Below are 26,374 nucleotides of genomic sequence, written 5' to 3' on the forward strand. Positions count from 1 at the left end.
GGGTGGAACCAGGCCCAGAGGGCTCCTGGGGACCCCAGAAGGAACTGGGTTGGTCTGGATGCAAAGCATCAGGAAGCAGTGGTGGTTCTCCCGGTGTCTGGGACACTGAAACAACCAATGGGACAGGACTCAGGCTAGGAGGCGAGATGGGCAGGGAAGATGGGAGGGTGAATGAGGCTGGGGGAGTCAAGGCACAGAGAGCACTATCAACTTACCCTGGAGAGTTTAAAATTTGTCGTGCAGGCCCAGGGAAGCAGAGTGATTTTAACTTTTAAACAGCATCATTTTTTTCTTCTTTTTAAATTAAAAAAGAGCATAATTTTTTTTCTAAGACATTTTTTTATTTTATGGGAATGAGTATTTTACTTACATGTATGTACATGTACCATATTCGTACCTGGTGCACTTGGAGGTCAGAAGAGGTTGTTGGATCACCTCAAACTGGAGTTACAGGCAGTTGTTAGCCACCATGTGAGTGCTGGAAACCCAACCTGAGTCCTCCACAAGAATAGTACATCCTCCTAATCACAAGGCCATCTCTCCATTCCCATACCATAATTTTATAAGTTTTTCTGATAAACCAAGACAAATTAAGACTATTGGGGCTGGAGAGATGGCTTAGCAGTTAAGAGCACTAACTGCTCTTGCAGAGGACACGGGTTCAGTTCCCAGCACCCACATGGCAGCTATGAACTGTCCTTAACTCCAGTTCCAGGGGAATCCAAAGCCCTCTTCTGACCTCTGCAGCATTGTACAACACAGGTGCACTCTCATACATGCGGGCAATACACTTATACACATAAAATAAAAATAATAAATAAAATATTAAAAAGACTATTATTGTATTAATGTATTAATAATCAGAGTTATAAAGGACCACTTTCTGTGACCTTGTAACAAACATTAATTTTTCCTGATTATCAAGTATAATATACAGTTGGCCAATTGTCTTTTTTTAAGAAAACTGAAAGTAATAACCTGTCACCTTAAAGTAGTCTTAGTGATGATATAGTTTTTATTAGCAGTTTGTATTTGAAAATTAGAATTTTTACATTGGCAATATAATTTTTTAAAGTTTTCTGTGTGTGTATGTGTGTATGTATGTGTATGTGTGTGTATTGTGTATACATGTGTGTGTGGGTAACCATAGAAGCCAGAAGAGGGTGTTGATCCCCAGTGTGGGTGCTGGGAACTGAATTTGAGCTCTCTTCAGGAGCAGCAAGTACTTTGAACCACTGAGTCATCTCTCCAGCCCCAAGATATAAAATTTAAATAGTCTTTTAAATTTATTTTCTGGATTTTAGTAGTATATCTGAACAAACATTCCAGATACTGATTTTGAAAAACTAGAGGTAATAGAATTTCTTCTGTCTTTGATATGATCATTCCAGTTTTCTAGCAAAGTGAGAAAGACCCCATTTTCAGTTTACAGTTGTTGTATTTCCCACATTGGGGGCATTAGAGAAAAGTCATACTGTTAGAATGTCATATTGGTTTGGTTAAATGAAAAATGTATTCTTAAATTAGCATTGGGCTCACTTCAGGAAATTAGAAACTCACCTGGACATTTCATTTCTTTTCAGGTCTTCGCATTACTGTGCTTCTGACATCTTTTCTCATGGTTTTGGGAACTGGTCTGAGATGCATACCTGTAGCAGACTTGACACTTAAAAGAAGGTAAATCCTGTAAATAACTCTAAAACTTCCTCACACTTCACTATTTCATTGTAAGCATGCTATTCATCTTGTTATATGTTTGAGGGTCACATGTATGGAAGCTTTTGCTCTTTTTACTCTGTTTAATGATTAGCTCAGTTTGTTGTCGTGTGGAAGACACTACACTAGTTGCAGAAATAAAGAGAACAAATGAATCTTCTTGCTATCAAGGAGCTATAGGAACTATGAGAAAATAAAAGCATAGTACATGAGGTAGTGTGTGTATACATACATACATACATACATACATACATGTGTATATATGTGAAATAGTGTTAATGGTATAGTAGAGATATAAAACTGCCCCAGGGTGCAGAGCAGGAGTGAAGCCATATGGAGGCCTCCTCTGCCTAGGCAAGCAGTTTCATTTTTTGTATAGCAGCATTTCCGCAACTGGAATTTGTGGATTTACTCTCGAGGGGTACAAGGTACAATGAAGATTTTAAGATTTTGATCATTATATTAAAATTGTTTTACCAAGAATTATCTGCAATTAAAGATATTATATTATTAATTAAAATGTTTCTTAAATTGATAAGCCTCAAACTAAGGTCCATGGATATGACTTTGAGAATTGTTGAGAAGTATTTTTCCAACAGAAACAACAGCAGAAATTATAGAACTCTTTCTTCCATGGCTTAGACTGAAGCTGACCTGGATAACCAAATGAATTCCTTTTTATAACTATAAAAAAGAAAGACCTAAATCACTGGCATTTAGATGGAGGCCTACAGATTAAGGAGTAAAAGTGGTTGTAAAGTGATGAGGTGAGATTCTGAGGGCTCGTCATCTATCCCATAGATTGTGTAGGTTGAGGCCACTTAGACTCTTAATCAGGGAGCAATAGTATCAAACCTGGGTTAGGTAAGTAAGCAGGATTGATTTCAGGGGATAGAGGTTGTTGGCAGGAGACCAAAAAAGATACAATGAGAGCCCAAGTTGTGGTCATTCTTTTGTTACAATTCATTGAGCCCCTGCTGTGTGTTATAGTCACACACACACACTGAGTATTTAACCTCAGTCCTTGCACATACTAGGCAAGCTCACTCTTCTGAGCATTGGGAATACACCAAAATCCCTACAATGTGTAGAGCCTTCATTCAACCTGGGAGACTCGGGATGAACTAGATATGTAAGTAAAATACATAGTATGTACTAGGGAGTTCAAAATAGAAAAGGAGAATTTGGTTTGTTGAGGCAAGCTTGGTGAAGTTTCAGAAAGATCTTATTGGGAAGATAATCTTAGTATAAAAACCCAAAGGAAGTACTAGACAATGCTGTATCTAGGAGACAAGCCTTCCATGCAGAGAAAACCATCTGCACAAACAGTAGAAGAGAGAAGCCCGCACCTGGTAGGGAGGCCAGTGTGGCCAGCACAGAGCTCCATGGGGAAGTGTGAAAGTACCTGAGGGCCAACCAGTGATGGGTGGTGGCAGGCCTATGGGGCTGGATCTCTAAGACCTTGTCAGCTCCTGTAAAGACTTCTGCTTTTTCTCATCTGGGAAACCACTGGAAGTTGGTTTTAAGCTGAGGAGTGCCCTGGTTACAGGCTGCTCAAAATAGACTGAAGCTGGAGGGCACAAGCATAAGTAAGGAAACCAATTGAGTCAGTAAACTGGAGGAGATGTTGGTGGCTGGACTTGTGGCAGCAATGATATGTGAGAAAGTAGTGAAATTCTGATTATATATATCTTGGAGGATTTGCTGATGGAAATCCTGATGTGGGAAGGAAGAAGAGAAGGAATCAAGAATGACTCCTGGATGGGAGACGTTGTGGGATGGGAAGGATGACACAGATGTTAGAGGTGTGAGGAAGGTCAGAGTGGACTGAGGTTTCTTGGGAGCCTTTGAGACCGTTAGTTCTGTTAACAAGATTGGGACACAGACAGAGGGGAAGTGACTCTTAGTGACACAACGTTGACTTTTGTTTAGAACAGAAATTCAGTTTCAAAATAAATGTTCAGTTTCTAATTTTTGAAATCTGTTCTCTTTCCAGGAAATTTAATATACAAATGTTGTGTATTGAGTTCCTGTGGAAAGCTAGTTCATTTCTCATCCTCCGAGTTAGGTCTTTACTGTGTTTGACATGGTCTTAATTTTTCAACTTCCACTGCCTTTTTAAAAGCATTTACAATTTTAAAATGCAAATTCCATTATAACTTCCACAGGATGTTCCTTTTAAAATGCCTATTATTATTTTGGTTAGCTTTTATTCTGTTTGGGGCCACCTATACTATCACTTCCCTGATCCTATGTTCCCACTTATAAAATTCTAGAAATAAGAGTTTACTCCACAACTTGGCATGAAAAGTAGATCCAAAAAGAACTAGAACTCATAAAGATGGGACAGAAGAGTTCAGAGCCCGAATCTTTCATAAAAAGATGTTATAAATTTAATTTTTAGTCTTGTATTCATCTATAAAGAATAATTCTCTGCCTGAAATCAGACTTAATGTTCTGTCCATACAATATTTTTAAGCAGTAGTAACAGTACACAGTGCAGCTGTTAAAATGAAAATACTGTAATTGCAACATATATATTTATTCATCTTATTTATTTAATGTGTATGAGTGTATTGCCTTCATATGTATAAGTGCACCCATGTTGTGCAGTACCCACAGAGGACAGAAGAGGGTATCAGATCGCCTGGAACTGGAGTTATGGGTGGTTGTTAGCCACCATGTGGGTGCTGGGATTTGAGCCCAGGTCCTCTGGAAGAACAATCAGTGCTCTTAACCACTGAGCCATCTCTCCAGCCCTGCAACATGTATTTTTATATACAAATTTGCTAGATCACCATTTCCTCAGCTTTTATCTGACACTGTAGAAGGAGTAAAGACCTATAATATACATTTAAACATCATTGAAACGAGACTTTAGCAATCTGTGTTTTGTGCCTCTGTCTAGCTTGGAACTTTTGGAGCTTCTGACCCAGCCTTTTGGAATGGTGCCCTGTACTGTTGTCTTCCAAAAGCTTGATGCCTGTAGGTATCAAGATACATGAATAGCCACTTCCTAGTGAGTTCTTGCTAATAGTGTTCTATCTCTGAGTAGTGTTAGTATATTATTGATCATTATATTAATCAATGTATTGATAGTGTTTTATCTGAATTTATTGATGAAAACTCAGGAAAAAGTATTTTGCCACTTTCTCTTTTAAACATCATAAAAAGGGAAGATAGAATAATGAATTATAAAGCTTTTCTTCTATAAATGTTCCCTAGCAGTGCATTGCACTACAGTGTGAAATACTATATTGCAAGTTCCATAGGGTAAAATTACAGTAAGTTGTTCTGTCTTTACTTCTAGGTATGTCCCATCATTTCCATATTACCTTTCCATTCAGAGTAATTGTCATCAACACAAACAGTAAATAGCATTTACTAATGTGTTGGATAGTTGAAGAGTATGGTTCTCATAAATACAGATCTTTCTAGAAATATATTCCATTGTGAAATGCTTTGCAGCTGGCAAAATTATCTTTAAAATGAAAGTAGCAGGAAAGGTTGTTCACTGGAAGGCTTTTAGAGCAGCTACTTAATCTGGAAAATAAATGAGGAAATACTTGCCTTACCACTTTAGTAAATTCCTGTTGGATCAAAGACCTAAATATAAAAATCAAGCCACAAAGGTATTAGAAAATGATTGTTTTAAAGAAGCCGAGGGTGGGGAAAGTCCTTCCAATTAGGACACAAATCCCAAAAGCACAAAAGAAAGAGATAATGACTACATAAAAATTTAGAACATCTTCATGATTAAACCACACTATAAAACAAAGACAAAGACAAGTTAAAAAATAGAAATACTTGTAATAAGACAAATGGACAATTTTTTAGTTGAAAGTAATTATTTCAAATCAGTAGGAAAAGTATCAACTCAGTAGGAAATGGTGGTTAGTGGTAATAGCAGTAATAGAAATTAAAAACAAATGACGAACTGAAAGAAAGATGCTCAACTTTCTGTCCTAGTTAAGTAATTGAAAGTTATGACAGTAATTAGATATGCTTGCCTGAGTTGTGGGGGAAACTAGCACTGTCTGGGATGTCCTATTTGGAGGGTATTTGGGCAGATTCAGAATGTATATGTTCTTTAACGCATATGTCGCACTTACAGAACATTAACGCATATGTGCACTTACAGAATATTAGCCCACATGCAGAGCTTTACCAGCTTGCAGGACCACCACAGATTTGCTTGTGGTAGCAGAAGGCTGCATGCAGCCCAGATGCCTGCCTCACAGGACTGTGCAGGGTATTGTAGAATTTTCTGCAGCTGTGAAATGGAAGCAAAGGTTTTGTAGGCACTAATGTGTAGTATCTTCTAGACGTGCTTCTGAGTGAAGAGTTTGGGTTTAGAGCATTATGTTTAGTATGCTTCTACCTAGAAAAGATGGCAAGGATGTATGTGACAGTTTTTGGCAAGGACTGTTTCTAAAAGAAGCCATTGCTACAGGTTGTTTCTGGGGAAGGAGGCTGAGGAACTATAAGTTTGGAGAGAAGAAATTTACTTTTTATTGTATATTCTTCCCTGCTCCTGGAACCATTTCTACCATGTGTATGCATTGTGCTTTTGACTAGATAAATAAAACTAAGGTGCTTACTAACTGTCAACACCAAAGCATAACTCTCACCTCAAAGGAGATAAGATCATTTATTCTGGAACCAAATATGAATGACCATGGCCTGGGAACATAGTTTCAGATTACCCCAAGTTTCATGTTTCAATATGCTAACAGTTCCATGAAGTTTTGTAGTAACAGAACAAAGGAAATCATAAATCAAGGCACTTCTCAAATATAGTGGTAGAAAGATTGGGTAGGTGGGTCACAGAAAAATGGGGGAAATCTCAACTATAGGCTTCAGATGTTATCTGATGGCATTCTTAGCCTTTTGGTCAGTAAGAATTAGGAGTCTGTTTGTACATTCCAAAAGATTCACCTAATGGTTACAAAAGTGTTAGGACACATACAGAGGAGGGCAATAAATGGCTATTAAGGGGGCTAATGATGGCCCAAGATTGTCCACATCATTGAACTTCTGATATTAAAGTCTTGTAGAACATTCAGTGTAAGGTACAGCTCTTCCCAGGAACTTTTGTTCCTAGTCCCCTTGTTGACCAAGCATCATACTTTGGGCATGTGGACTTTGAATACTGATAGTAAGGACTGAGACAAAAGGGGTTATATGTAAGTGTCTCCAATGTAGAAATGCAAAATTTTTTATATAAAAATGAGCAATTGGTATATTTAAGAACTAAGATGCTTTTCTATAAAGCATGTAAAATCCAGATTGCCCTAGATCAGTGTCTTTAAAAATAAAACCCACAAACTATGTGCTTATTAACATTAAAGATCCTTGGTCCCCACCTCTGTCTTTCTCAGGCTCTGGGGTAAACCGTGTGAGTAAACAGTGTTAACAAGGTCTGATAAGTACTCTTATGCTCATTTGAACTTAAGAACTAGCTGCCTACCGAGCACCTTTATTTAAAATAGCTATCGACTAAGTAAATTGCATTGTGCCAATCCACTCTGCAGTACAATCACATAAGTAATGTCTTATTTTATGCAGATTAAGATTTAGACTCAGCTTAATAATTCTAATTGTCTCAATTTGATTCTTAAACCCTAGGATCAGATTTGGTAACTGCTTCTGCATGGTGGTCAGATGTGCTTCAGATAAGAAAGGCTGGTGATAGAAAGTGACCAAGCATTAAAAATATTTAATAAAAAAAAAGAAACGTGCAAATTCTCTTTAGAACTTTGGGAACTACATCCTTTCCCTCTTTTGTTGTCTTTGTAATTTTTAAAAATGTTTTATTTATTATTTTTATTTTATGTGTATGCGTGTATTGCCTACATGTAGGTAAGTGCACACATGTTGTACAATGCCCACGGAGGACGGAAGCGGCTGTCAGATCCCCTGGAATTGGAGTTATGGACAGTTGTTAGCTGCCATGTGGGTGCTGGGATTCGAACCCAGGTCTTCTGTAAGAACAACCAATGTTCTTAACTGCGGAGCCATGTCTCCAGCCCCATCTTTGTAATTTACTTCTGAGATAGTTCTTAAGCCCCCAAATAATCATATATTAATTTTTTTCTTGTTCAATATATCATATACAGATAAGTACACTCCTTCCATCACACAATTTAGAACTTCAGAAGGCTGGTCTGCACCCTTCCTGATCATATTTCTCCTCCTCTTTACTGTATAGAATCACAATCATGAATTTTGATAAGATTTTCAGAGTAGACTGAGATGGAAGTTATTATTATTAACATTTCAAAGGCTACTGGAAATGCCCGTTCCTTTTGTCCTTCAAAATAAGGATTTGTCTTAGATTTTTTTCTCCTAATACCAAAGTAAATTATTTTTTTTATCTGCAACAAAGTGATTATAGGAACAAAATAGGCTAGAAGTAGCTATTGATAATAGCATAATAAAAACACAAGTCCATAGGATTATTGAATCATCTTGTGAAGTAGCAGTTTATCTGGTGTTTCTGTGAATTAGTTATGTATTAGAAAAAAAGCTGGGTCCTTACTCTGCAACATGCATCAAAATACATCACTGATAGTTTAGAAGTTGCATATTTAAAATGAGAACAAGGTAAGAAAAAGTGAATCTTGTTTCCAAAAGAGATTGGTTTTGTTTGGGTTTTTTTTCCTCAAGCATAAAAACAATGAAAGAAATCACAAAGGGAGACATTTTTGTGATTAATGGTGGCAGGCCAACATTTTGACATCAACATTTTGAACTTGGTACTTTAAAACAAATCATAAAATTAAAATGCAAACTTGGGGTCAGGACTGGTTGTTGCATACATTTAATCCCAGTACTTGGGAGGCAGAGGCAGAGGTGAAATCAGAGCCAGCCTTGTCTATATATTGAGTTCAGGCCAGTTGGACCTTCAGGGAGACTCTGTCTCACAAAAACAAAAAACAAAAGAAAAACAAGAACAAAAATCAAAAATGAAAACTGGGAAATTATGTTTTAGAAATGGTTTAGATGACTTACAATTACATGAGCAATTTTAAAAATTGTCTGTGGAAATGGACTTAGTAGCCATACATAATAAATGTTGATTTGTTTATTCCCACATGCTATCATTTATAATCCATCAATAAATATTTATTTAACAGCCTATGTTTGTATTAATAAAGTATAGGCTGGCCTCTGTAACGAGACTGAAAGTATAAAGACTTGATAAGATTAAAGTTTATTTTTCTTTCAAATATTAATATTAAGCAAGGTGACTCAAAAAGCAGTTTAAAAGATAGTGAACTACTTATAGAGGCCACTCCAACATCTCCTAGTGTGATCACTGGTCCACGTGGTCAGTGCCAACTCATGATCATGCTGACATTCTCACCTTCAGGATAGGGCAAGGACAGTATCTTCAGGTGATGACTAAAGGCTATGTGCATCATTTCTGCTCACCTCTCGTGGGTACAGACTTACCCAGGGTCAGGCCATACCTACCTGCATAAGAGGCTATAAATGCAGTTCAGCTGCCAGGTACCCAGTCAAAACTCAAGGATGCTAAGGAAAGGAGAGAGTTCACAGTCCCTGTCATCAGATGCACTCTGCATTTCCTATGCAGAGACCATCTCCATCTTGCGGTCCCATCCTATTACTGCATCTGATTCAAGCACCACAATCTGGATTCTCTTAGGATTTTGTAGCTCTTTGGGAATAATTCCTTTGATTGTTTTGTAGACTTTTGACTTTGTCCTTTGGAAAGCTCTGTTTTTATCCATTACCCTCAGTGGCTACAACTGAAGTGTTTAGTGGACACTAAATCCTTCTTGGGGGCCACATGACTTTCACAGTTTACTTTCTGCCAGGAACCGATTAGGAGACCTGAAAGTTGCAGTAGGTCTTGAGCAGTCTTAAACTTTGGTAGAACCGTTGTGTGGCATCTTGGCAGCACACATCCCTCAAGCGCTTAGTCTTCTGGTCTATTTATGTCAAGTAGTTTCCATGTACATGTAGTCATACCAAAGACCTTTACTCCTAGTTGTTGTTCTTACACCCCTTGGATCCCCTCTCACCTTTACTGCCCATCCCTGCTCCCCCAGTTTAATGATGACTACCTTGATACCATCTGGAAAAGGTAGGCCCAAGTAGGAAAGTAGCACCCGTCAGCTGATCTATACATCTAGATTTGCTTGAAGGACATTCTGGTTCCTGCCATTTATGATCTAGAAGAGGCCTAACTCCAGCAGGCTTTTGTCCCTTTCATGAGTCATAGCAGATAGCACTTGCCTGACTCTATCACTCTCCTGCCACCATCCTAAACTCAGTCTGTCAGGTTTTGCTTTGTTTTGCCACTGTGACAAAATACCTGCAATTAAAACAAACTAAAAACCCACCTTAAATGGAGGCACAGTTTATTTTGGCTTATGGTTTCAGAGATTTTACTTTGTAGTCTCTGACCCTGTTGCTTTGTGGCCTTTGGTAAGGCAGTACTTCATGTCAAAGGAAACTGCTTCACTTTGAGGCAGGCAGTGATCCACCTTCCCTTCCATTAGGGCCCACAAGTTTTTATCATAGGTTGGCATCCAAGCCTGGCAACCAAGACTTGTGAGGGGCATTCCTGTTCCAAAGCACATCTATCAGCCAAGGGCAAAAAAAACGGAGTAATGTTCTGATTTTTTCCACCCAGTTCCAACTTATCACAAGTAATGGTTTTACTGTAGGTTTACAAGTTGCCTGCTTCCTCAGCCTACAGCCTAATCACCAAGTCAGGGCAAAACAAGTCGTGCCTTCGTGAACGCTATAAAAGGAAGAGCCCAGGATATACTGCCTTAAACAAGATGGTGTTTCTTGTTTGATCATCTGAAATAAACAGTGGGCTGATGGAGGTAGACTGTTCTGTTCTGTAGGGTCATCTAGGAATGTAGGTTCCCTAGAGAAGCTACTTTGACAGCACAATCCACGGCTACCACATTAGCACCACTATCATGTCACCATCACTGTGGGAAGAAAACCTGGGAGAGCTGCTTTGCCTTCATTGATATGACCTTGAAGTTCTCCCACTCTAATGTCATTGACTCAAACTTAGCTACAAGTCTCCAACTAGTAGCAAGTGGGGCTTGGAAATTTAGACAGTATCCTATCCTACAAAAACTTGTGGTAAGCTGGGAATGGTGGCACACGCCTTTAGTCCCAGCACTTGAGAGGCAGAGGCAGGCAGATCTCTGTGAGATGGAGGCCAGCCTGGTCTACATAGTGAGTGCCAGGCCAGCTGGGGCTATAGGGAGACCCTATCTCAAAAATACCCCTCCCCCCAAAAAAAGCCTTGGGGTAGACATTGGGATGAATAGTTCATGGCCTCCACTACAAGAAAGTTGGTTTCTTTCTTGGAGGAAAAGATGATTTTCTATCCTCACCTCATATTATGTATCAAAATAAATTCAGGTGAAGTAGTTATGTATTAACAGAAGAACAGTATGTGGGGTTGTTTCAGTAAATTTTCCCCTCCCCCTTCTTGGGAGACTTGCACCCAAACCCCCTAAAGGCCCCAGGGCTGACAAACTGACATAAGACAGTCTATTTGGATTTTGCATAGTTTGTATGACATCTGGGAAAAGGTGACTTACAAAGAATAAGCTCCCATAGTCCATCTTCTACATTTTGATTAAGCTTTGAGATCCTCGCCACCATGGCTGCTCTTCCAGGTCATGCCCTGCCCAAAGTTCGCCAGCTGTCCATGCACATCTAGTCCCGTGGGTCCGAGAAGGCTGGCTCGCCCCACCTGCCTGCAGTTCGCCGCTCCCAAAGGGCGCCGACTCCTTTTTCCCAGTGTGGTCTGCTTCTCTCTGGGTCTTTAAACCCACCCCCTCTTTTCCTCGGAGGAGGCATTTACCCAACAGGGGTGTTTATCAGTCAGCTATATGAGAATGCTTTTTCTAAGCATGAAAAAAAAATCAACATACTTGACTTCTTAGGAATTATTAAAAATTTTTTTAAGCTTCAAAAAGTAGATTTACTGGATAAACTTTTTGTCAACAGTAAGAACAATAATAGAGTCTGGGGAGGCAAATCAGTTAGTGAATTGTCACACAAGCATGAGGACCTGAGTTCAGCCCCTACATCAGAAAGCCAGGTGTGGTCGTGTGCATCTGTAACATTATCATTAGGGTGGGAAAAGAGAGTCAGGCAGATTCCTAGAGCTTACTAGCCAGCCAGTCTTGCCAGTTCAGTAAAAGACCCTGTCTGAAAAAGAGAAGGTAGAAAGTGTCAAGGAAGACCCTTGACATCGACCTTTCACCTTCACACATGTGCACATGTACATTTTCACCCACGTGCATGCCCCGCCTCGCATACATATACTATACATACCTGCATGCACACACACAGAACAGTAACACATAAAAGAATATAGATAAACATATAAAGCACTCAAAGTAAGAGAATTGTACTATTCCAAGAGAAAATGGAACAGTACCCAGAAGAAACGCAAAGAAAAGTAAGGAGATGCCTGATGTAGCAAGTGTGGTGGGCAGAGAGAGTAACGTCTGTATGATCTGAACCAGTGAATATTTTGTATGTAGCAAAGGAGTACTAAGGCTGCAGGTGCCTATGCTGTTTTGGATCTGGGTTGGGTATACCCTGAGGGTGTGCTGTGGCTGAAGGCTTGTCACACAAGGTGACAGCGTTGAGAAGTAGAACTAGTACAAGACCTGAAACTCTAAACTGAGAGAAAAAAAAAAACTTCAAGAGACTGGCATAGGCAAGCACCTTCTGAATAGAGCTCCATTACTCAGGAAATATTGCCAAGAATTGACAAGTGAGATTTCATGTAACTAAAATGTTCTCAACAGCAAACAAAACAACCAAATAAAGAGCCCACAGCATGGAAATAAAATGTATCTATATATCTGACAGGATTGATATCTAGAATATAATAAGAGCTCAAAAACCAAACACCAGAAAAACAGACAGCCCAACCAGTAAATGAGCAGACAGTTCTCAATGAACTACAAATGGCTAATAAACAAGGAAAAATATTCAACCTCACTAGCTGTGCTGGTTGGTTTTTGTCAACTTGACACAAACTAGAATCACCTGGGAAGAAGGACTCTCAATTGATGAATTACTTCCATCTGATGGGCCTGTAGACATGACTGTGAGGCATTTTCTTAATTGTTAACTGATGTGGGGGCGGCGGGGGGCACATGCATTGTAGCTGTATTGTGGGTAGTGCCATTCCTGGTGGACCTGGGCAGCATACAAGCAACCCAGGGGCAAGCAAGACAGCAAGCAGCACTCTTCCATGGTCTCTGCTTCAGCTCCTCCTTTGAGCTCCTGCACTGACTTCCCTCAGTGATGAGCTGTGACTTCAGTATGTAAGATGAAATAAATTCAGTCGTCCCCAAGTTACCTTTGGTCAGTGTTTTAATGCAGCAATAGAAAGCAAACTAGAACTCTACCTGTCAGAGAAATGTGAATGAAACTGTATTAGCATTCCATCTCACCCCAGTGAGCTCAGCAATCATGAAGAAAAAAACCCCAGCAAACTCTGCCCTCAATATGGACAAAAGGTGACCCTTATACACTGCTAGTAGGAACGTAAACTAGTTCAACTGCTTTGGAAATAAGTATGGAGGGTCCTGAAAGAACTAATAGTGACACGTGTGACACAGCTATACCACCTGTCAATATTTACTCAAAAAACTCCAAGTTAACATCACAGAGACACATGTACATCAATGTTTATTATAGCATTATTCACAATAAGTAAGTTATGAAACCAAACCTAGATGTCAATCAGCAGAGGAATAAAGAAAATGCAGTTTGTTTATACAGCGGGATTTTTCTCAGCCATAAAGAAGAATGAAGTTAATGTTGCTTGCAGGCAAATGTCAATAATAATATTAAGTGAATTAAGTCAATCTCAGAAAGACAAATACCACGTTTCTCTCATGTGTGCCAAGTCTTTATCTATCGAGAAAATCATACGTTTACAGATGACAGGAAAGTGGAAGTGAAGCTGTCTAGGAGAATGACGGGCCCTAATGAAATTGAGGGTCCTGGGGTTTGGGGGTGTATGCTCAATGGCATTTGTATGGGACAAGTACATTATATACTTGCATGAAAATGGTTCTGTACTGGGGGAGTCTAAATTTGATTAAGATATGTAAAATGCACAATAAAAATATTTTTAAAATGGTTCTATGTAATGTCTAAAAAATTATTTTAAAAGAGGGCATAGTGGGAGGTCCTTAATTTGGGGCATGTGTTATTACTCAGGTGACCCTTTTGATTATAATCTGAGAGAGTTGTTATAAAAAGGGCAGAAAAGATGGCTCAGCTGTTAAGAGCGAACTGCTCTCACATAAGACCCAAGTTCAATTCCCAGCACCCAGATCAGGTAGCTCACAAACACCTGTAACTCCAGCTACAGGGGATCTAGTGCCCTCTTCTGGCCTCTACAAGTACTTGCACTCACATACACATTTACCGCCCCCACATAGGCGTACACACACACACACACACACACACACACACTTTAAAATTAAAAATAAATCCTATTTTTTTAATAAATAAAAAGAGCAAGGCTGAACCTCCCTGTCCTGAGATGTGACTGACTGCTTGCTCTCTCACACATGCATCCACCATTGCTGTCCACACCATGAGATGATGCAGCCAGACAGCAGCCCTCATTACAGAGCCTGAGTGATAACATTTGAACTTTTGTCCTCAAAATTGTAAGCTGAATAGACCATCATTATTAATATTAACAAATAAGTTGTTGAAAACCCTTAATATATGGCAGTAGGAAAATGGTTAAATGTGATTTTGTACATCTTTGATAGGATACCACAAACCATTATGATTATAGAGTTAATGAAATGAGAAAATTCTCATGATATACTATAAAGTCAAAATAATTTAATGCATAAAACGTGCATATTCAGTACGAAGTCTATGATTGTCTGTGCCTAAGTACTGACTGAGAGAAGGATGCACTGGAAAACAACTGAAAGGAAAAAGCAAGATTGAAAAATCAAAATCGGAGTCATGGTTGTCCAAATTGAGGTGTTGAATTTATGATTTTTTTTCTTCTCTATGCATTTCTTTCCCAAATTTTCTTCTATGCATATATATATACTTTTAAAAAATATTTTATTTTTGTTTTATGTATATGAATGTGTTGTCTGCATTTATGTAAATGCACCCATGTTGTGCAGTGCCCAAGGAGGTCAGAAGAGGGCATTGTATCCCCTGGAATTGTAGTTAGGATGGTTGTTAGATGCCATGTGGGTGCTGGTAATTGAACTGAGGTCCTCTGCAAAACAGCCAGTACTCTTAACTGCTGAGCCATCTCTCCAGCCCCAATGTATATTATATACTTTTAAATTAAGAGGAGAAAATAAAAGTTATGAGACAAAATGAGGGGAGGTAGGCATCTTTCAGACCAGTAGTGAATCTATTTCTACCCTGTGCCTAGTTAAGAGACTATTGTATTTGGCCGTGTAAAACATCCTGTGAGATTAGTTAAGTATCATTGAAGAAATTGAAACAGAAAGAATGAGTGATTTACCAAAGATTATTCACTTAATAAAGTCAGTGGAGGCTAGAAGCTGAGTCTTCTCGTCTATAATCCACTTTTCATAGTTCTTGTTCCTTTTCTCTAACTGGTGATTGACAAGTTATAAGCCTGTTTAGGGCTGAGGATTTATGCTCTCTTTAGTGACTAGCTGCAGCATCTGAGCATAGTGGATGCTCAGTGGATATTTGTATTTGGATTATAATTGGCCAAAATTATTAAAGGATATGAAAGTATACCACATTTGCATTTAAAAGTAGAAGCTGCAGCAAAATATTTAGAAGGTCTGTGACTTTTCCATCATCTGTTTCTTCTTTCCTAACTTCCCTTTTCCTGGAGTTAATTTGTAACATTTTCGAACCTTTTTAATGCTGTCTTTTCTTGGGCTAAAAAAGGAGAGACTATTTCTAATACTTTTTCCATTTTCAATATCCAGTAATTCTGTCATACATGAGTTTGTTTTGATAGAGATTAGTCAATGAGAGACAGTTTCTGTGTTGCTGGCATCTAAAGTCTCTGAGGCAATTATTTTCATGAATTCTAAATTATTTCATATTTTAAAACAGAATTTAACTAAATACCACCATGCTAACCCTAAGGAAGTATCTGCTACATTTCGAAAAGGTTGACTCTGATGTCATTAGTGCAAGTCATAATACCCTGGAGGTTTCTAAAGTAGGTCTGTGCTCAGAATGAAAATATGCTGGGCACTGCATGCCTGTAGTTCTGTGGACCTTGAACATCCTAGCAATCACTGAGTTTTTATTCCTCTTGTAAATGGAGAACCCCAGAATGAGAGCCTGTGGGAGAGCAGGGAGGTCTGTGGGCTGATGATGTCAGTTCTGATTGATTTCCAGTCCTGCCTTCACCATTAGCAAGTTATGTGACTGGGACTCCACCTAGAATTTTCTACAGAAAGGAAAGTTATGAAATTATGAATTTTTTCAAATATTTATTATTTTTATTTTATGTGTATGAGTGTTTTGCCAGCATATATGTATGTGCACCATGTGCATGCAATGCTAGCAGAGGCCAGAAGAGGGTGTTAGGTCCCCTGGAACTGGAGTTACAGAGGGTTGTTAGCCACTGTATGGGTGCTGGGAATCAAAGCCAGGTCTTCTGGAAAAACAACAAGTGTTCTTAACCACTGAGCCATTTCTCTGGCCCCTAAATAAGGTTTTTATAAGTGTTATTCGCATCCCTAGAAAGGGAATAGGTTATCTAGGTGTCACAGGAAGCCACTTCTAGTTATAAATATTTAAATTATAAAGCATATTATTCTAGGTAGAAATAATATAGGAATCATAGGTACTTCTTTCAGGTTGTTAGAAAGCAAAAGACTAGGATACCAGAATATCGTTAAATGCACACTGAAATGTCAAGTGCATGAGAAAATGTGAGCTGCCATCCCTTGTGCCCCTATAGGGCTTGTCCTCCCCATGGGCAGGGGTACCAGTTGAGGAACAAAGGTGCCCACAGCAGCTGCAGGATTCAGTTGTGCCTCCCATGGCTAACAAGTCATGGCAGTACTTGCTCCTGTGGGCAGTACCTCAGCCTTCCTGTTCTGGTGCTGGAGGGACAGTATCTTAAATATGCTCCACCTTCCTGCTTGCAAGGGAAATCTTAAGTTACTTCACATTTTTAAGCTGAGGTCTCATCCATTGTTCCACCTGGCTTGCAGCAGTGGGATAAGCCAAGCTTATAAAAGTGAGATAGGGAAAAAAGAAGATTTGAGGGAGGGAGTCAAAGGTAATTGGGAGTGGAGGACAAAGAAAGCTAAGGAGCCCATGAGAGGAGATTGGGATGAAGGAGGCGACACACCTGCCTCCCGACTGACCTGCACAAGCCAAGTGGATATGCCTGACCTTTGTCAGGCTTGATGTTTCTGGTAAGGAAGCAGTGGTAGACCCCTTGAATTATTCAGTCAGCTCCTGGACCACTCCTTTTGTGTCATAGCTTACTGCCCAGGAGAAAAACTCAGCATGCCCCTGCTTCTGCCCCCAAACCCACTCTGCTTGAAACAATTAAATCGTATCATTTGCCTTATCCTCAACATCTTTTGTTGACAGGATTATTTCCAGAATATTTTTTTAAAAATTAACTCCAGAATATTTGTTAATTGCCTTATTGTTGTTGTATTTTTAAGTATGTGGATGGGTTGGGGAGTAAGGGTGTGTGGGTGGCACAGTGTGTGTGGTTGTCAGAGGACAACTGTGTGAGTCTCTTCTCCCCTTCTACCATGTGGGTCCCAGATTTTAAACTCGGGTCATCAGTCTTGGTGGCAAGCACCTTTACCTACTGAGCCATCTCACCAGCCCTCACGTTGCTTTTTGTTAATTAAAACTTGTTAAGTTTATAAACAGAATTGACCTCATGTATACATTTGGATGACTTGAGGGGTTTTCTTGTTAGTATTTTATTTATCATTTTTTATTTATGTGTATAAGTGTATTGCCTGCATGTATGCAAGTGCACCCATATCGTGCAATGCCTGCAGAGGTCAGAAAGGGTGTCAGAGTCCCCTGGACCTGGAGTTATGGATGGTTGTTAGCCGCCATGTGGGTGCTGGGAACCCAGGTCCTCTTCAAGAGCAGGCAGTGCTCTTAACTGTTGAGCCTTGTCTCCAGCCTGACTTTAGGGTTATAAACACAGTTTAGTTGTGTACTTCAGTAACTACCTGACCATGTACCTGAACCAGTCCCTGCCTTCCTGGAATGTGCATCACCTTAATGCTTTGTGAGACATGGCAGGGAATTTAAACGGCCATGGATCTGATTCTCAACCTAACTTTTACTTAGCAAGGTAAACCTGAGGGTGTGTAATAGTGACACAGAAAATTTCACATTCAGTTATGTGGTGGACTTCACTGGAGATTGGGAATCACTGTTTTTCTGCATTGCTGTAAATAGACCAACCAGATCCTTAGGTGGGGATTATATGGAAGTCAGCTTCTTTCCTGATTGCCTTAGGACACAGATTGCATTTTACCTTTTACTATGTGAAACAGAGAAAACTTTTAGTTCAGACAGTCCTTTTAAACCAAGTATTTTCCTTTTTTATATTTTATTTTTTATTTTTTAAAAATATTTTTATTGTATGTGTATGGGTGTTTTGCCTGCATGTAAGCTCATTTTCAGGTTAAGTATCCTTTTTAAAAATACTTGAAACAGAAATGTTTTAGATTGTCTTTTTTTCCCCAGAATTTTGGGAATAGTTGTGTGTAACATAGCAAGATACCTTGGGAACCCAGGTCTAAACATTAAATTCATTTAAGTTTCTTTTGCACATAGCCTGCAGGTAATTTGTATGCTTTTTAGTTCACCTTCACTTTGACCACCCCCTTTCACATTGAGGTCAGGCATAGAGTTTCCACTTCTAGTGTCATGTCAATACTCAAAATGTTTACTATTTTTGGTACTAGTGCTAGAACACAGGGCATGGGCATGCCCAGCATGGACTTCAACTGAGGCATACGCCAGCATCAAAAGTAACTTTGAGCTGGAGTGGTGGCATAGGCCTTTAATCTTGGAACAGAAGCAGGCAGGTCTCTGTAAGATCCAGGCCAACCTAGTCTATATAATGACTTATTCCAAGCCAGCCAAGGCTACATTAATAAGACCTTGTCTCACAAAAGAAAAAAGAGAAAAAAAGTAACTTGGAAGCATTTCAGGCTTCTCATTTTCATACTAGAGTATATATATCACATGTCTAATTTTTGTTCTTACATCTTTTTCCTGCTACTAAAGTGAATCGTCTCATCCAAATTTAGTCTGCCTTCCATCCTCAGCATTCCGCTGCAACTGCTTCTGTTAGTTCACAAGCAGCCTCCTTGTTACTGATTATCATCAGTGATCTTTCTGTTTGACCAAATACTATGAACCAGTCACTTTTATTTATTTTCTGTGACTTTCCTCTTATGTTTCTTTCTTGCCTCTGTAATGCCCCTTTCTCAATCATCTTCCTAGAATTCTGTTGAAATTCTTTTTTAAATGTTGTTATTCTTCAGTATTTATTCCCCAGTCAGGTTCAACTTCAACACTTATGTCTCAGCTCATACTTCTTTCCTGAGCTTCTGGCCTCTGTTCAGCCATTTCCTAGTCATTATTAAAGAATCATGGTTGAGCCTCTCCCCAGTGCCCAGTCACTCACCAAGCCGTATCTTTTATATTACTCTTAATGGTTCACCAAAGCTTCCTTTCCTCCCTCTCCTAGTGTTGCTTCTAGTACCACCTGAGAGCTGCCACAGGGATCTTGGCCTGTACTCCATGCTGCTTGTGGGTGTCCCCTTCAATCTTTCTGTTCCCTTGGGGATGAGGGGCTTATAGGGTCCAGAAGATCCTCATCCATGCTCTGTACTCTGTGAATCCCTTTCTTTACTGGGCCTCTTTCCCAGACTTGTTCTCCCAAGGATAGACTCTGTCTCTACTGTGTACTTTTAGGCCCAAGGGGTAGCTAAGGGACAGCTATTTGGAAGTGGATCAGTGGAGCTTAGAATTTGGATCTTTAGCTCCATACACATATATGTGGAGCCCCTGGTGTCATAGGACAGGGGCAGAGGTCCAGGAGAAGGACATGCAGAGACATCCATTTGTACTCTTGCCCAGGCCCTACAGGGAGGCCTAACTATTGCCTTATTTTTCTTCATGCTCTTGATATAATGCTGTTGGTGATGCTTCCTTATGCTTAAATATTCTTCAGGTCAAAGGCTTTAGCTTTTTATTTTTAAATTCCCATACGCCTAACATAGTGTCCACCACCAATACACAGTATTTGGTACCTGTTTGTTGAGTGAATTAAATCATGAATAGCTTAAATTGAGCATTTTAGTGTTCATGATCAGTTAGAACAATTTGTAGCATTTACTATGTGATGCCACATTACAGTAATGCTTAAATAAAAACAGCCTGACTCAGCATCCATTTTAAAGCCAAGTGTGAACCCGAGCTGCTGGGCACTGACTGGTTCCTTCAGAATTCTCTTGGAATTGTGCTTTCAAACAAGGGCTCACTAATTCTTTTATTGACACTGTATATCCAGCAAGAAATGGGGAAGGAAAAGTAGAACTATCTTATCAGAAGATCATCCCTTCTGACCTCTCCTCAGGTAGACTAGTACATACACAACACCATGAACAGATGTTATCAGCGTCTCTAATTGCTTGTAATGATTTAAGCACTATTTGAAGCCTTTGATATGTAAACAAATATACATACTTCATACATTAAGTCAAGAGCAAGGAAGGGTCATGAGGGATTAAGGCCATATGCCCAGGTCACAAGAAGAGCACAAGGTTCAGGAGCTTGACTACATTATAAACAAGCTAACATTAACTTTTTGATTGCAAGGTTAGCTAAAAGTCATTTGTCCAGAGTGTCCACTAATAAATACATATTAGTGACTATCAAGCCCTATTGGGCTCTTGGATAAAGTATGAGAAGGAGCAGGACCAGGTTTTGGAGAATTAAGAGACACTGGGATTTTTTTACCTACCAAGCTCCTCATGAAGTCACATGGTAACCTAGGATCCTGCAGGCCCAGTTCTGCTGTGCTCCTGTGTGAAGAGTATCTGTGAGATGACTTTCAATAAAAAAGCATGCAGATGTTTAAATTTGTGACTTGTAAGGAGGGATATTCTGATCTGTAGACTAGACTTGTATGGCCCGAAGGCTACTCACACACTTGGTCTGTGACTTATATATGCTGCTTGAATAATAGTTTATTCTGATTCCACTGAGAAGTAACAGTTAACTCATGGCAATAATTTGAGTTTTAGCTCCCAGAATCCGTAGTTTTGATTACCACTTGGTTTTGATAGTTTATTTCTTCATGTTGTTCTTTGCCCCCAACAGTTTAAGCCATAATAAATGAACTCTTTCCAACTGCTTTTCTTCTAGATGAAATGAGTTTCAGAATCACACCAATAAACATATTGAGCATCAAAGGAGTTCATTTTGTGAGCCATTGTGCATCATCTGATTGCTATACTATCACAATTCATGACTAAAACACTTGATGACATTGCTTCAAGACTATTTTTATGGTGGAATTACTGTGCAGTGTCTTGGGATCCACTGGTTTTGGAGAAACTATTTGGTCATATAATGAATTCAATTTTTTCATCTAGAAAATTATTTTCTTTGCACAAGAGATCTTAAAATGTCTTTCATTTTCTTAATTTAGTAATATTAATGACATTTGGAGCTATTTTCCCTTCAAATCCTTTTATCAACATTTATGGAAAGAGGGACAGACCTGGTTTACATATTTCACTCCCTGCTTACTTAACTTCTATTTAGGGCCCCACCTCTCCCCAGGTGCCTGTTTATTTTTTCCTTCTGTGTTAAGGAACTCTTTTTTTCCCTAAATGACTTAACATGCCAGTTGGGGCAGTGCTGCATCAAAGAAAAACTAACTCTTGGAATAGCTCAACCAAGCATGAGCCTAATCTGTTTTCTCTCAGGATTATCCTCTTTTGTTCTCTCGAGCAAAATGCATCTTATATTTACTGAACAGCACATCAGAGTATGGGAAAGGAAGGAGAAACTTTGCCTTAAAGAATCTTTAACCAGAATGTACAAGGAAAGAAGTTATTTTTCTCACCATACTGACCCAGAATAGCACGCAAACCCACAAACAAAAGCTATCAATCTATACCCACCTGTTGCTTTCAACATTGGGGGATGGCACTGTTTTCAAAGCCACCTCCATTTTCAGCATCATTCCTGCTTTTGGTGGGGTGGTCTTATGTCTAATTACCACATCTCATGCACACACATTTTTCTGAGTCAGGGGCATAACTGAGTCACAGTAGGGAACATGGCATAAGATTAAAGCTATACATTCAGCTTCGCTTGCAAGAGTTAATTACCTTGAAAGTCCAAAGCATAGTAAGATTGATTACGTTGTTTTTATTAAAGGCTAGTTAAATTTAAACAAGCTGAGTGTACAGCAGGAAAACAGATTGAGTACATACTTCTAATCATGTCGAAACTTATGACTAACTTAGTCCTAGAAGTTGTTCCCAAGGCAGTTGCTAAAAAGTAAAAAGAGACATTTTGAAACAACAAAAAGGAAAAATATCACCTGTACTGTTCCTTCCCTTCCCTCTGCCTTCAAAGCAGAGGTGTTTCCCTTTCTCCCTTTCTTGTCTATGCTTTTGTGAATAGCTGGCTTCTTTTTTCCTTTGGGGCTTCTCTTGAGTGTGAGTGTGTGTAGTGAAACTAGGAGAGCAGTGGGGCTGAGAGTTTAGTCTGTAAGTTATGAGTACAAAGTACACTATTGAGGAAAGATGAGAGTAAGAGCTGAATGGAAACAAAGGTGTACTCTTCACTAACCCTTACAGTTCAGGTCAAAAGCAGAGTATCAAGAGCTATAAGGACATGCTGGAGGCCCTAGGTCCAATCCTCAACAGACACACACACACACACACACACATACACACACACACACACACACACACACACATACACACACACACACACACACACACACACATACACACACACACACACACACACACACACATACACACACACACACACACACACACACACATACACACACACACACACACCCCAGAAAGGGCCTGATTTTATCCTATTATTTTAGTACCTTAACCTCATAGGGGTGTGTAGTAAGTGCATGTGGAATTTAAATTCACTTTCTCCTTTTGTAGAAAAGCAATGAAATCCTCAAAGTTACAGATTGCCCAGAGCCATTCAGCTGTCAAGTTGCAATGAGCCTGGGTCCTCTGATTGTTTCAGTTTCTTTGCTGCTAGAGTCTGGATGATTATTTTGTGTGTGTCTGTTTTTCTAAAACCTGGCATCGAGTTGGTATGAAATGTAGAGCTCAGGTGTATCATTTCTAGGGCCATTGGTACTTACTAGGTCTGTTAATGAATGGCAATCTATTCAAAAAAGCATGTATTTTGAATCTAATTTTTGACTTTGTTAGCACCTTGGCAAGTTTCTTAATCTTTGCAAGCTTGGGCTTTCACATTTCACTAAAATGAAATAATAGCTACCACCAGTTAAATGAACCAGAGTTATAAGAAGTTCTTACTTTGGTACATGATATAAAATTAGAGGCCTCAAGGGCTAGAGAGATGACTCACCTGTTAAGAGCATTGTCTGCTCTTGCAGAGGACCCAGGCTCAATTCCCAGCACCTACACAGTGTCTAACAACCATCCATAACTCCAGTTCCAGGGGATCTGATGCCCTTTTCTGACCTCCACAGGCATTACATGACACAGGTGCACTTACACACATGCAGGCAATACACTCACATACATAAAATAAAAATAATAAGTTTAAAAAATATTTTCAAAAGTTAGAGGCCTCAGTAAATATTTTGAAATAAATAAATGGTAACTGACTATATTTGATCTCTCTCATAGAAAGTCAGTATACCATTTACAAACCATGTCAACTTACCATTTTCTTTACATATATTGTTTTTTGTTTTGTTTTGTTTGAGACAGGGCCTTCTATGGTCCCAGCTGGCCTGGAACTCACTATGTAGACCAGGCTGGCCTCAATCTCACAGAGATTTGCCTGCCTCTGCCTCCCAAGTGCTGGAACCAAAGGCGTGTGCCACCACAACTGACTGTATTCTTTTTAAAAATATTTTTATGTGTATGAGTGTATTGCCTGCATGCATATGAGTGGATCAAGTGTGTGCAATGCCTGTGGAGGTGGAAAGAGGGTGTCAGATTCCCTGGAACTGGAGTTATGGATGGTTGCTAGTCACCACGTGGGTGCTGAGATGCAAACCCAGGTCCAGCAAGTGCTCTTAGCTGCTGAGCCATCTCTCCAGCACTGCATGCATATATATATATATATATATATATATCCTTATTGATATATAAGAGAGAGAATACATATATATATATATATATATATATATATATATATATCCTTATTGTCAGAGTTAAACTACTGTTTGGTAATTTTGCTTAGAAAATGCTTGCTCCAAATACCTCACAGCCTTGTAACTTTTCTGTTTTCAGATTAATCCATGGAGGACAAATGTTAAATGGATTGGCAGGTCCAACAGTCATGAATGCAGCACCCTTCCTCTCTACGACGTGGTTTTCTGCAGATGAACGGGCCACCGCCACAGCCATTGCATCGATGCTCAGTTATCTTGGTGGAGCATGTGCATTTCTAGTTGGGCCACTTGTTGTCCCAGCTCCCAATGGGACGTCACCTCTTCTTGCTGCAGAGAGGAGCAGGGCTCATATTAAGGATCGCATTGAAACTGTCTTGTATGCAGGTACTCTGGAGCGTTTTCTCTTCCTTTTTTTTTTTTTTTTAATTTTTAAAAATGATTTATTTAGCCTGAGAGCAAATTGATTTCCCATCCCATCTTTTTGCATTTCCATAATTCCATGGCTTTATTATCCCCAGAGGCATCCACATCTCCATTGTGTATTCTAAGTGAATGAGCCCATTTTTGGTGATTGTAGGATCCAGCGTCCACCTCCTCCTGCTCATGATAGAAAAATGTGTGCATGTGCTCTGTGCTCTGTGCTGCTGCTGCTGCTGGACAGCTCTTGTCCTGAGAGACCTTTCACTCAATGGTGAAGAATAGAATCAAGGAACTACACTGTCTGATTCAGACCTGTGTTAGCATTTAGAAAAGCATCTTGGCTTTGAAGGTCACCTCTGTCCCAAGGGATTACCTGAAGGAAGGCGCATGCAACCAGTGGATTCTCTGGCTCAGGCCCTCCTGCTAATGGCATTTTCAGCAGTCAGATACATTTGATATCTCTTGTTTTGTCTGATTCTTTCCCATCTAGCCTCTTAACGCACTTGAATCTCCTGTCTGTGTGATACCTGGCTTTGCCAAAAAGTAGCAATTGTTTGAAATATGTTAGCATTTAGAAATAGTCCTTGGATCTTGAAAAGGATTTTGACAGTTAGCTGCCACATTTAGATGTGACCTGGGACACAACTGGCCTGGGAAGTGCAGAGTAATGAATACCATTCTTGTTAGATTGGAAACAGGACAGTTCTCTGTTGATAGAGAAAACAGGATTTTTAACCAAGAAACAGTATTTCTATAAAACTTTCCCCACTGACGACTTTTCACTGTTGTTACCTATAATTTCAGCATCTTTTCCTTTAATTCTGTCAGTCTGATGTCTTTGAGGCCAGCAAGTATTTTTACCAGCTACCTGCAGGAGTGTTTGTTCTCAGGGCTCTGCAGTGGTTCAAGGAGACCAGCCCCACCCACTCTCTTGTTGCTTGGCACCAGTCCTCCTTGCTTGTTGAGCATCTTGTTTACTTCTGCCCTCAATTCCCTGCAGGTGCGAAAGTACAAGAGCATGATCCTGGAAGACCTGGAGTCTGCTCTGGCAGAACACGCCCCTGCGCCACAGGAGGTTAATTCAGAACTGCCACCTCTCACCATCGATGGGATTCCAGTCTCTGTGGACAAAATGACCCAGGTATGGGGCGGGAAGTGAAGAGGAGATGCAAAGGCAGGAGGTGCTGGTGTGGGAGGGCCTCTCATCACTTCTTAGCTTTGTCCTTGGTGATGTGGACTGACATGTGATGGTGAGGCAGTGGCAGCCTTGGAGAAAATGGTGCCAGGAGAAGCTTCCTGGCGAGGTGAATGCATATGTGCTCCTCTCTGCTGACAGTCTTTCCTGACACTTTGTATTAGATAAGGGGCCTTTGTATTAGATAAGGAAACTTTCTACTTGAGGTTAGTTTGAACTGGGGACCATTTAGAAGTCTGAGGCATCACAGTCAAGGCAGAAAGTTCCATCTCTGGTGGAGCCGCTCCTCTGCATGTAATTCTCCGTCGCACCATGTTATTGTCAAGCAAAGCTGCTTCTCCAGAAATTAAAAACAAAACTTAGCAGGGCACTTCTGAGTTATTCATTCCCTCCCTCTTCCTCTGAGAAGTCACATGAATCAGCATGCCTGGGTGCTGGCTCCTTTTATGGTTCTCTTGTTTAAAAGTGATAACATGATCAAAGACCAAACACTTTCTAACATGTTTTCCCACTGTATTTATCAATGTACTTCTAGCTTGCTAAATCCAGTTATTTTTTTCCCCTTAATTTTATTCAGCATTGCAGTATTTAATATT

General features: G+C 39.7%; 1 protein-coding gene across 1 annotated transcript in view; it reads left to right on the forward strand.

The window, feature by feature from the left end:
* Window positions 1-26,374, forward strand: part of Slc49a4 (solute carrier family 49 member 4) — a 145,050-nt gene that overhangs the window by 48,164 nt on the left and 70,512 nt on the right. Inside the window, exons 2-3 of the mRNA XM_008842951.3 lie at window positions 1,584-1,677; window positions 24,282-24,547. Coding sequence (XP_008841173.1) covers window positions 1,584-1,677; window positions 24,282-24,547 — 360 coding nt within the window. The remainder of the gene's footprint in view (window positions 1-1,583; window positions 1,678-24,281; window positions 24,548-26,374) is intronic.

Source organism: Nannospalax galili, unplaced genomic scaffold (assembly GCF_000622305.1).
Source record: "Nannospalax galili isolate Female #2095 unplaced genomic scaffold, S.galili_v1.0 scaffold18, whole genome shotgun sequence".
Taxonomy (NCBI): Eukaryota; Metazoa; Chordata; class Mammalia; order Rodentia; family Spalacidae; genus Nannospalax; species Nannospalax galili.